Below are 12,258 nucleotides of genomic sequence, written 5' to 3'. Positions count from 1 at the left end.
GATTTCCTCTCATTGTCATAGCTTATATTTATAGCTCTTGAACTTAATGATTCTAAACCAGATGGAGAGCTTAATCAGATAAAGCAGCAGGACTGGAACAAAACTGAACCACAGAAGACATGATAGCAATATGATTTGATATCTACTACACCGTTTTTTATTTTTTTTAATGTAATAAAGGCTTTTTTTGTTTGTTCGTCTTTTACCTTTTCCACAGCAGGCACAAACTGCTTTGGTACATTTGACCCAAATGTTTCATCTGAAAACTCCAACTTCGTGTAGTTCTCTGGGTCCAGAGGCTCCAGTACACCTATCACTTTTCCATACTGGCCCGCCCCACCTGATTGTTTTTTATGTGTAAACTCAAACCTGAAAGTAATATGAGAAAAAAAAAAATCAACATAGTATAATTACCAAAATGAAATAAACTCCTACTAACTGAAATGAAAAACCACCTCTCATCAATTTTACTTCTTCCTTCAAATGGGATGGTCTTGATATAAAATTTTATTATAGAACTTATTTAAAAAGGAATTCGCTCCTTTCTGTTCTTACTTAGAGGTGGGGTACACCATCAAGTAATCCATGGTTTTAATTCTGCTAATTTATCTGAATTTCACAAGTAGAAAGTAAAAGTGTTAAAACAAAAAGTCAGTGGAAGGCTCTTATTCTAACCTACATTCCAAGAAGCTTACCCATTTTCTTTTGGAAACAGGGTTCTGTTTCCCTGGGACACAGGGTTCTGTCCTGAATCTCTCTGAGGACAGTTATCTGAAAATAGGAGTTATGCAAGTAATTCATTCAGATAGTTATTTGATTTTACAACTTGGACCCTATGGACTAAGAAAATACAAAAAGGGGAGCTTCCGGAAGGATAACTAACACCTGAAAATGATCAATGGCAAAATCATCACAATTAACATAAGTCCTCCAAAGAGACACATATATAGACACAGATCAGTGTTTACTTCAAATTATTAAAGACAACATTAATAAGATGGCATAAGCATCTTGTATGCATATTAAATATATGTAAATATAGGCTACTATATCACTTAAAAAACATTTCATGAGTTTCTACTGTTTGCAAGGCATTTTTCCTTTACACTTCAACCTTCCCCAAGACCATAAGATCGAAGAAGCTGGCTACTTTCAAAGTTGTCTGCAGATAACTGCAGGTAAGTGGACATTAATGAACATCTGTTCCTGCACAGAGATCTGTGAATGGTTTGGCAGAAGTAAATAGCAATTTTAGTAGGAGATGTCAGCTTGGAATGAGTTTCCATAGACAACCTAAGTGTGAATGTGCCTGATGAACTGCCTTTAAATAATGTTGCAGTCGCCAAGTTTCAGGATGGGCTGGCGAAAACAATGCTGAAAGGTAAACAGATATCAGAACTAAAAGGACAGCAGAAGAGAAATAACTGCCAAATCACCACAGAATTACTAAGGGATTCCAAAACGGGCCCACTCACATGTTCTCAGGTATGCTCAAGTTCTCCAAGACAACATAAATTTTGTTTTCAATTTAACAATAATATCCATACAACATACTCTAGATCTGTGCTGTTTATATGGTAATCACTAACCATGGATATTTAATTGAAGTTAATTAAAATTAAATAAAATGTAAAATTCAGTTCCTTAGTTGCACCAGTCACATTGCAAATGATCAACAGGCAATGTGGAGAGTGGCTACTGTCCCGGACAGCACAGCCCTGGAGGACCAGCTTACAAACGAGTTATCCATACAGTTTCAGGGATCCTGGCTGAGTTAATAACCTAGTGGATGCCAAATAAGAGGATGCAAGTGCCAGGTTTGTGCTAAGCACTTTTTATGGACTGTAGTACTTATTCTTCACTACAGACCTATGAAGTAGGCACTATTTTTTTTTATCATTACTTTACAGGTGAGAAACCTGAGGGTCAGAGAAGCTAACTTGCCAAATGTGATGCAACTCTTAAGTGGCCAGAATTTGCACCAAGACCAACAATCAAACATGTTTCTAGAAAGATAGTAAGAATGTAAACATTTAACCTGCACATGATGCATTCAACTCAAAAGCCTTATAAGGACGCTGCACAAAGAGATTTTCCTGGAGCTTAGAGAAGCGGAAGAACTTAGACACCACTTGGTAAGCAGTGAATAGACATGCTAAAGGTAAAAGAATCCATGCTCTTGTGGTCAGACCACTGGCATTCTGTGAAATAGTTTCATTTTGGCAAAACATCATCTCTCACATAAAAGTTAACGTTCATTAGAATTGTGTTGGTTTTACTGTGTATCTTATTTTGTAGATTTATTTTGACTTTATAGTCTTACCAAAGTTGCAAGCCATAGGTGTTTTTACTTATTTTCATAGTTATTTAAAACAATAATTTAATTTGCACAATCCCAGAGACTTTATAATAATTTTGCTACTTTCAAGGTAACTCATACATTATTCAACTTTGAGGATAATGATCTCTTGATTAACCATTAATGAAATTTTATCGAGAAACTAAGATCTATCTCAAGGACTCTACAGGGCTAAGATTCTCTTAAAACAGTTTATTTAACATCTACACAGGCAGCTTAAAGTTTTTAATATGTGCTTCCCAGGTGGCTCAGTCTGCAGTGTGGGAGACCTGGGTTTGATCCCTGAGTAGGGAAGATCCCCTGAAGAAAGAAACAGCTACCCACTCCAGTATTCTTGCCTGGAGAATTCCATAGACAGAGGAGCCTGGCAGTTTACAGTCCATGGGGTTGCAAAGAGTCAGACATGACTGAGCAATAATATAATAATTTTATTTTTAAAAGAACCTAAATTGGTATGTGTGTTTTTAGCAAATAAACACCTGACATTGTCTGTCACCCAGCACCTCTATTACTAGCCTTGTTCTACAGAGATGGTAATTACATTCTTAAAGCTTCAAACTGGTGACTTTGGGGGTCTCAAATACTGTACTTCTCACAACTCTAACTGGTAATAACACAGAAGATGTTAACTAGCTGCATGTGAAACTTTAAAATTTTATTTTCAGCAAAAAGATCTATGTAATTAGAATGTATTTGACCACTTGTTCTTGGGCACTACCAAAGGAGCACATAATTCACACAACTATTAAGAACACACACAGACAACAATCTAACAGGTTGACTGTTAGATCAATGAGTCACTGGCCCCTCCATCAAAAGAAAAAAAAACAGCCTTCAATTATTCAGAAAAAGCCTTAAGAGGAGAAACGAAACCCTTTCTTTCTCTAGTTACTTGACAGCTGCTGGCTAATATAACTAGAAAGGATGGGAATGCCTATTTACTCCGACTTTATTAATAAACAGATTTTAAAGGATATTTGAAGAAGACAAAACATTACAAATACATTTTTAACTTTTTTTTTTTTTTAAAGCAACACAACCTATATATCTACCCAAAGAACCTTCAAAATCCACTTTGGGAAAAATACCTAAGAATCTTTATTTCTAAGACAACAAACTACAGTGTCAGTTTGGTTACATATCTGAAGAAAACGAATCTTAGCTGCCAATTCGACAGCATTTCTTAAGAACAGCCTAGACTAGTGCCTTTAAAGGTGACAGAAAGAGGTAATTAAGAGATCTGGAGAGTAAAAACGCACTGGCTACTCAAAGTTTGTGCTTGCTTAAGGAGCTTTTAAAAACTTTTTGTCAGAAGCTACTTAAATGTAGTGCCTTGTATAAACACAGTTTTAAACTACATTTTAATCCTCTTTCAAAGTGATCCAGAAAGTTGGAAGCATGGTGTGATCAAAATCTTTTCTAAGATTAGCAGAGGAAGAGAGGGGTCCAAGTACGTTGTAAAATTCCCCTGCCCTAAATCCTCCAAATTAATGCTATTATTTGCAGTCTTTCAAACCTTGATTTGGGCAGAACCGGTCCAACATCACAGAAACCTGGGGATGAGCAAGCTTGCTCCTGGAAAGTAGAGGGAAAAGGAAGAAACGCAGTGACTCCCTACCGGGAGCTCCTCTGGACTTTGCCCCGAGCCTGACACCGCGGGTGGTGGATAAGGAAGTTGCTCCGTTCTGCAAGTGAAGCAACCAGACTTTTCACGGAGGGGAAACTCGAAGCCCCAGAGGAGATGCTGCAGTGAGGCAAAAGCCAGACGCCCGTCCCGCGCCTCTGTTCGGGTTGATACCAGGAAGGCTGTGGTCCCGGGCACCCCCCACCCCTCCCCACCCCCACTTAGAGGAGGAGGGGGCGCTCGGTGCAGGAACCCGAGGGGAATCGCAGGCGGCAGCAGGGCGGGGCTCCACAAGGCGCCCAGGCAGGAGCCAGCTCCCAGGCAGCTGCTTTTAGAATCGGAAGCAGGGAAGGAGAGCGAGCGGGAAGGAGCCGCTGACCCCGCCCCAGCCCACGCCCAGCCCCCAGGCGGCGGGAGGACTTTTCCGGCTGGGCTGCCCGGCAGCAGGCAGGACGGGGACGCGGACGCTCGCCAGCCTAGCCAACACTCCGCAAGAATGGAAATCCCTCCGACCCACTACCCGGCCGCCAGGGCGGCCTCGGTGGTCGAGAGCTGCATCAACTACCAGCAGGGGACCCCGCACAAGGTGTTTCTGGTGCAGACGGTCACACAAGCCAGCCTGGAGGTGAGTCGGGCAGGGGGCGGCGGGGCACGGCCAGCGTCCCTCCATCCCCTCCGCTCCCGGCTCCGCCGGGCACCATGCCTGCTTCGGGTCTCACTGCTGCCTCTCTAGAGAAGCTGGTATTTCTGGCTTGTCTCTAGTCTCTGGGGGCAGCCCCGGGGCTGTTTGTTGTTTTCACAGGGACACACACACACTGATACAGTTTTTATGGGCACTATTACAAGGAAATGGATAAATGTTCTCAGTTTGGGGCGGCTTCTCCCCCTTCCCCCAAGTGAAACCTATAGGAACCATTTTCAAAAGTTTCTTAAAACGGGTACCATGTTTCTCATCTGCTGCTCCAATCTGGACCAACAAAAGCTCTGGTCTTGCGTAACATTCTTCACTGCCTATATCTTAAGACCAGTCGTTCATTTGACCAAAACGAAGGGTAAACAGACGAACAAACCAAACCAGAAACTGACAAAACTGAAGTCAGAGTGAAGGAATTGTGGGCTGACCCAAACACTACTGCCGCTGACTGCTGAGTGATGGGCGCTCTCTGGCTAACAGGGTAAATTAAGTGCTATGCTTAAGACCTTAGCAATCACTAAGCCTGTTTCCATTTTACTGACATCTAATGGATCTGACAGAAGTTTAACTGCTAACAGTCTGTAAGAGCTGACAGGGAGTACATATTTCAAAACCACACTAGGTAACATAATTAGGTATAAACTTTCAATTGTATCTTGATTCAAAAGTGAAGTACCTAAATGTTTGTCTTACTGTTATAAAATTTATTAAAGTCTCATTCTGCAGGTCCACTAATACACAGGTAAAAGCAGTACTTAACATCTCTAACCACTTTGCAGTAATCTGAAAATGGAATTCTGTTTGGAGGCTTTATGAAAAATCTTTTCAGTGGGTATCCTATTTGTCATCTTTAGAATTAAAAATGTTAAATTTTCTTATGTGGAACTTAGGGTCACAGATCCAGATGTCAAAGTTCTCTGATGATTTAAAGTGAATTATAACCGAATATACATGGTTTTATCCCACTCTTTTGTTTTCATCCAAAATAACCCTGCTTAGAGGACCTACTAAATCAGCCCTCACACACACAGTGACATGCTTTGCTCAAGGTCTAAGGCTTTAGTCGTTTACCTCCAACAGTCAGCTTCCCCCGGCCCCATCAAAAGAGCATGGATTCCCCTAACCATATAAAGACTTTATTTGTTGTTATAATAACACATTTTCTTAATTTTAGGATATTCCAGGAAGAGGACATAAGTATCGTCTTAAATTTTCTGTGGAAGAAATTATCCAAAAAGTAAGTGAGATATCCTTTATTATGAAATAAAATTTGATTCCTAACATTCCAGGTCACCTCTGCTGATTAAATCATAGGATTGATTTGTTTTTTTGGGTTTTTTTTTTTTTTTTTTTGAGAAAAAGTTGTTGTGAAATTCCTGCCTCAAAAAAAATGATCATCATACAAGGGTTAGTTTTCACTTTTTCTGTATTCTGAGATACACTTAGTATTTCTATTGTGCTATTTAGAAAAGAGGCTCTAGATACTTCAATACAAATAAATTTCCTTTAAAAATGTTATATATGCATGGGTCAGTGTGAATTTATGCCTAATATGAAGAAGTGAAATAATTAACTCTAATCATCATTAGGGGTTTTTTATTTCTGTCTCATTCTGTTTCTTTTATTTAAAGAAAGCAAGTGCTTTTAGTTATTTACGAGCAACAGAGTGGCCACCTGACACCACTGTGTTCCGATTAGAATCCTTCAGTAATGGGGCAGGGCCAGTTTTAAAAATTATACACCTCTCAAATTATTAACGAGATAAACTTAAAAGGAAGGAACTGCCAGTTGTACTGTAACCATCTTGAAATTTTAAAAACCTTGCCCATTTGTTAAGCATAACGAAGAGATACAGGCTAACAGAGAGAGATTCACTAAAAGGCATCTGAGCTGCTAGACGAATATTCATCTAAAGCAGAACCAATGCTACAATCTTCTCATTTTACATCTGGATACAGATTGAAATGAATCTGAGTTTGAGAAAATTTCTGTTATTTCAGGAGGAGAGAAGAATAGAAAGACTTAATAAAGTCAGACTAAAATCTGCTTTAGAGATGGACTTCCCATTACTACTGAAATACATTCAAAGTTTTCAACGAATTTACAAGATTATGAGACTTTATATGTTATAAACTAAGTTACTTATTTTTAGCTACCTCTAAGAAAATCGACTTCCCTAGTGGCTCAGACGGTTAAGCATCTGCCTACAATGCACAAGACCTGGGTTCGATCCCTGGGTCGGGAAGATCCCCTGCAGAAGGAAATGGCAACCCACTCCAATACTCTTGCTTGGAAAATCCCATAGACGGAGGAGCCTGGTAGGCTACAGTCTACAGGGTCGCAAAGAGTCGGACATGACTGAGCAACTTCACTTCAAGAAAATTACTGGGCCACCATGAATTAGATACCTCTGAAATAGGCACATTGAAGTCCAGTCTGAAGTAATACCATAAGGGGGACAATGCTTTAAAGGTTCTATCTCAAAGAATAATAATTAGTAATGGATGTCCATTTACATGTAAAGATCTTTTGCAAAATGTTTCAAACAGGAAGTTACAGTGAACTGCACAGCTGAAGTGCTGTACCCTCCAATGGGACAAGATACGGCACCAGAAGTCAACTTCACATTTGAAGGAGAAATTGGAAAAAACCCAGATGAAGAAGATAACACATTTTATCAAAGACTCAAGTCCATGAAGGAACCACTAGAAGCACAAAATATTCCAGGTATATAAATATATAGCAGAGGAAAATATTTTTCAATTTTAAAAACAGTATCAATTTACCTATGCTCAAAAATGTTAAGATGTTTACATTATGCTGGAAATAAACTGAATTTCACAAAATATTCATTACTAATCTAACAACAATAAAGGTCTTAGGACTTGATAGACATAGCTTAATTAAATTACTTTCTGCACACATTTGAAGAAAACTAAGAAATGACTTAGAATTTACATTTAAAAGGTTAATACTCTCTATGTAAAATAATTCCATTTATCATATAAATATTTCCTTCACCAGACAGTTTTGGAAATGTACCTCCAGAAATGAAGCCAGTTCGACATTTAGCCTGGGTTGCCAGTGGTTATATAATATGGCAAAACTCTACTGAAAATACATGGTATAAAATGGCAAAAATTCAAACTGTCAAGCAAGTGGTAAGTAATTTCTATAAAATACACTCTAAATAGGTTCAGTATTTACAAAAGGTGTCATAATTCATGACGGATAAACAGTGCCCCTTCGGTCATTTTGTATTTACAGTAGTGAACTCAGTATTTGAAGGGGAGGTCAGTTATCAAGGCTGGACAAGGTGAAGCTGCAGTTTCAAGAATGAAGTCTTCAGTTATAATTTGGCAATGGTTTTTGTGTGCAGCGTAATACAGATCATTTCCTTTGGCAACCTAAGTTTTGTGTTCTGATTACTATAATCATATGATACTGAAACTACCTCTGCTTTTTTCCTCTCCTCAAATGTTAGTGCCAGAGCTAGATATAGGGTTGACATTTTCCCCACCTGGATTCGCCAAAATAAAATACTAAGTCTGATAGAACTACTCCAAATTGCCTCTTTCTAGACCTTGAAGAGATTAAAACAAATTCTTTGAGTTTAGCTTTATTAAGAGGTTTAAAAGAAAAATACTAGTCAACTAGTAGTATTTAATGGAATGCAAGAAAAAGATTCTCTAAGAGAAAAGCACTTTCCATTGGCTTTTCTCAGTTTGTTGATAACAAACTGCAAGAAAGCTGGAGCACCTTTACTCCACTAACTTTTGCAACTACTTATTAGATACCTTTGGGCTAGATCACAGATAAGTAACCTTCCTGATCTTTACCTTATCCTTAAAGGAGCTTCTTTGTTGATATAGTCAAAGAAAGGATTGTTTCAAGAGACTATAAAGAGAGAATAGTTTTATTCAATCCTGGGGCCACTTTATTACTGTTAACCAAAGGAGCCACAGGATTTTTCAGTGCCTCATTATAAGCGTTTAAGAGCCTTGTTTAAGTACAGCAAATTTCTGATGATCAAGGTTTGAAACTATGTAGATATGGTATTTCTGTGTAGTTGATGGAATACTTTACATGCCCAAAGCAGTAAGCAGCATAGATCAAAGCTTTAGTTACAAAATCAAACATTACATTTTATTATTTTCAGTTTTTTAAAAGAGAATTTCTATTATAAAATTGGTTTTCTTTAGTATAAACACTCATCTCAGCTGTTTATCCCCTAAACAATGCTTTTTTGAGCAATGGAAACATTAAAGAATCTTAAATGACAAATTATAGACTGTAATGTTCTAAATGTTCAAATTATAGACTATAATGTTATAAGTTCCACAACTCTCAATTTGTAAATTTTTTGGCTGTGCTGTGTGCCACGTAGAATCTTAGTTCCCCGACCAGGGATTGAACCCATGCCCCCTGCAGTGTATATGTGGAGTCCTAACTACTGGCCTGCCAGGGAATTCCATAACATTCAGTTTTTAATTTTACTTAAGTATTATCATCATCTACTAGTGAAAACTGATTTTTAAAATTAAAATATACTTTTTGCCAATGATACTAAGTTTTAAATGCCAGGTTTTTATTTTTTATTATAGCAAAGAAATGATGACTTCATCGAGTTAGACTACACTATTCTCCTTCATGACATTGCATCTCAGGTATAGTATCATTTATAATGTCACTTTGGAAATTGAGACTCACTTTCTAGCCTCAGTGTATGCCTTGTTAATTTTGACTCTAAATCAGAATTCATGTAAATTCAAATAGGCACCAGGTTGAAGGATATTACCAGTTGTAGCAATTTAACTTGTCTTGTGCTATCTTTATGAGGACTGTTTTATCTCCAACAGAATATAAATCCAATATAAATCCTAAATGTTTTTATTAATTTTATCACAGCATTAGTTTCTTTTACTTGCAGGAGATTATTCCTTGGCAAATGCAAGTTCTCTGGCATCCACAATATGGTACTAAAGTAAAACATAATAGCCGTCTGCCAAAGGAAGCACAATTGGAATAAACAAGGACCGTAACACTGGATAAAGTGTAAACACGCTTGTTAATGATGACCTGTATACTAGTCTTCACTGATATCTAGCTTAAGGGGTTAGACAAATCCCAAAAGTGTCATTATGTATAAATGGCCTGATTACAGTACAGAACTATATAGCTTCCATAATAAAGTGCGTCACAGTGTCAAAGTGTCTTATCAACAGTAACAGTGCCATGTGTACCCCTAATAAAAGCTTTTAATTCCAGCCTCATAGCTTGTTTCATCATGGTGGATACTTACGGAACAGGGGCCGTAATGGTCTCTCTGAAAGCAACTTTTGGCTTTCCTGTGATACAAGGACAGCCATATTCTCTTTCCATTCGCTAAAAAGAATGAGAGAGATCTTTTTTGATATATTTAAATTAAAAAATAATAAACTAAAACAAGAAAAATCCTAAGAGTCTTAATTACCTTAGAAGCATTCATTTAAAAGTGAAAGTGTTAGTCACTCAGTCATGTCCGACTCTTTGTGACCCCACGGACTATAGCCCACCAGGCTCCTCTGTCCATGGGATTCTCCAGGCAAGAAAACTGGAGTGGGTTGCCATTCCCTTCTTCAGGGAATTTTCCCAACCCAGGGATCAAACCTGGGGGTTTCCTGCATTGCAGGCAGATGCTTTACCATCTGAGCCACCAGGGACGGTTATGATGAGCAAATAACAAACCTAAAATCACTGAAGTACCTTATGAGGATAAATACATTACAAACTTTTACAGATTTTATATAAACAAATTCTAATTTAGACTGATTAACTTACGCTTACCTCCAGTTGATCTACTAAAACTTTTACCTTTGCTCCATTTTATTACATGTTCATTGGAAAGGTATATGGATCTATTGTCATAATTTTCTACTATCTCAACTTCAAAGATACAGTCAGAGCCAGAATTTTTAATCATAGGTCAGATGTATTAAAAAAATAAGTCATATATATTTTGATTTCATTTATATACACATAAGACCTTTCCTAGGAAAGTAGGGTCTCCATCTACCCATTTGTTTAACTACATTATATTGATCGTCAAGTACTGACTTGAGAAGAAAACAGGTAAGAAATGGCTTGGAGAGTGAGTACTGGTGGACTGACTTTCTCAGCAGGTTTCTCCCTGAGGTTGTCCCCCTAAGGCTGAGACCTTAGGGATACACCTGACCCAAAGAACCACGACCTACCTATGGATGGATGGTCTGACTGCAATGTTTTACAAATAAGAAGGTTTAGAGATCAAAAGTAATTAATTAGTAACAGATAGTAGAAGATGCAGTGTACCACATCTCGATAAAAAACCAGAGTGAAATGAAGAAAGAACCACTATTAGTTTATGACCATTAGACTGAGAATTCTTGACTTTTACGCTCTTAAAACACAGACATAAAGGAAGTGACTTTAACGTCCTTGCTGTTCACTACCTGAGCGTAGATCTCCAGGTGTAACTCTCCCATTCCAGACACGATTGTCTCCTTGCTCTCAGGGTCAAAGTGGACTTTAAATGTGGGATCTTCTCTTGTAAACCTGCCAATACCTTTTGAAAATTTTTCCAGATCATTCTTAAAAAGAAAACAAAAAACATTACACATTGTAATAAGCATGATAAGCAATGAAACTGTTAAAACAATTTGATTGGATGAAATCAAATACATGTGCAGTTAAATAAAAATGATCTACCATTTAAGTTCTAAATGCTATTTTAATATATGAGCTTGCATACCACACAAGAGAGCAAGGAACAGCTAACTTACAGAATTTTCTTTTCACACCAAGATTCAAGAGTCTAAGACTTAACTCTTTGCCCTTTCCTACTGACGGAAAACTCCCCACAAAACAGAAAGTAGAATCTGTGTTACAGTTTAGAAATCCTAAACCAAAGGATTGGTTGAGGCTGTAATCAACTGTAACTGTGTTACAGTTTAGAAATCCTAAATCAAAGAAATCAGCATGGTCACCAAGACTCTACTGTAGGTTCGAGAGATCAGTTAAGACCAGCGAATGCACATTGAGATGTCTCCATTTCCAAATAATCTACCTGGATGTAGTTCGATGTACCTCTATCCTCCTTAGATGTTAATTCCTTATGTGGTAAGCAGAATGATGTTCTTCTTTAAGGACATGCCCCATTCCCCCCAAATCTGTGACTGTTACCTTACCTGATAAAAGGGACTCTGTGGATGTGACTAAGGTTACAGACTTCATATGGGGAGATTATCATGAATAATCTGGACAGGTCCAGTGTAATTGCATGAGACTTTAAAAATGGAAAGGAATGAAGAAGGGCAGTTGAGAGATGAAAAGCGGGAAATAACAGACAGGAGTTATCTGAAGCATGAGAGGGACTCACTTCACTGTTGCTGGCACTGAAGACAGGAGAAAGGGGGCTGTGAGCGCCTCTAGAAGCTAGGAATGGCCCTCAGATAATAGCACGGAAATCTCAAGTCCCACAACAAGGAGCTGAATTCTGCCAACAATCTAAGCAAGCAAGGAACCAAACTGTCCCCCAGAGCCTCCAAGAAAGGAACACAATCT

At 38.2% G+C, this 12,258-nt stretch overlaps 2 protein-coding genes across 2 annotated transcripts in view; one reads left to right on the top strand and one right to left on the bottom strand.

Annotated features, from left to right (window-relative positions):
- Window positions 1–12,258, bottom strand: part of GFM1 (G elongation factor mitochondrial 1) — a 49,953-nt gene that overhangs the window by 7,901 nt on the left and 29,794 nt on the right. Inside the window, exons 12-14 of the mRNA XM_061168216.1 lie at window positions 11,148–11,285; window positions 9,980–10,062; window positions 207–369 (exon numbers count right to left, since the gene is read on the bottom strand). Of these exons, the coding sequence (XP_061024199.1) occupies window positions 207–369; window positions 9,980–10,062; window positions 11,148–11,285 (384 nt within the window). The remainder of the gene's footprint in view (window positions 1–206; window positions 370–9,979; window positions 10,063–11,147; window positions 11,286–12,258) is intronic.
- LXN (latexin) lies at window positions 4,017–9,944 on the top strand. The gene is made up of 6 exons (XM_061168218.1): window positions 4,017–4,608; window positions 5,852–5,914; window positions 7,227–7,404; window positions 7,702–7,838; window positions 9,282–9,344; window positions 9,608–9,944. The coding sequence occupies exons 1-6, from the start codon at window positions 4,480–4,482 to the stop codon at window positions 9,704–9,706; spliced, it is 669 nt and encodes a 222-aa protein (XP_061024201.1). The 5' UTR covers window positions 4,017–4,479; the 3' UTR covers window positions 9,707–9,944.

This window comes from Dama dama, chromosome 19 (assembly GCF_033118175.1).
Source record: "Dama dama isolate Ldn47 chromosome 19, ASM3311817v1, whole genome shotgun sequence".
In the NCBI taxonomy this organism is placed as follows: domain Eukaryota; kingdom Metazoa; phylum Chordata; class Mammalia; order Artiodactyla; family Cervidae; genus Dama; species Dama dama.
Note: the sequence above shows the minus strand (reverse complement) of the source record. Positions and strands in the feature narration are given on the sequence as shown.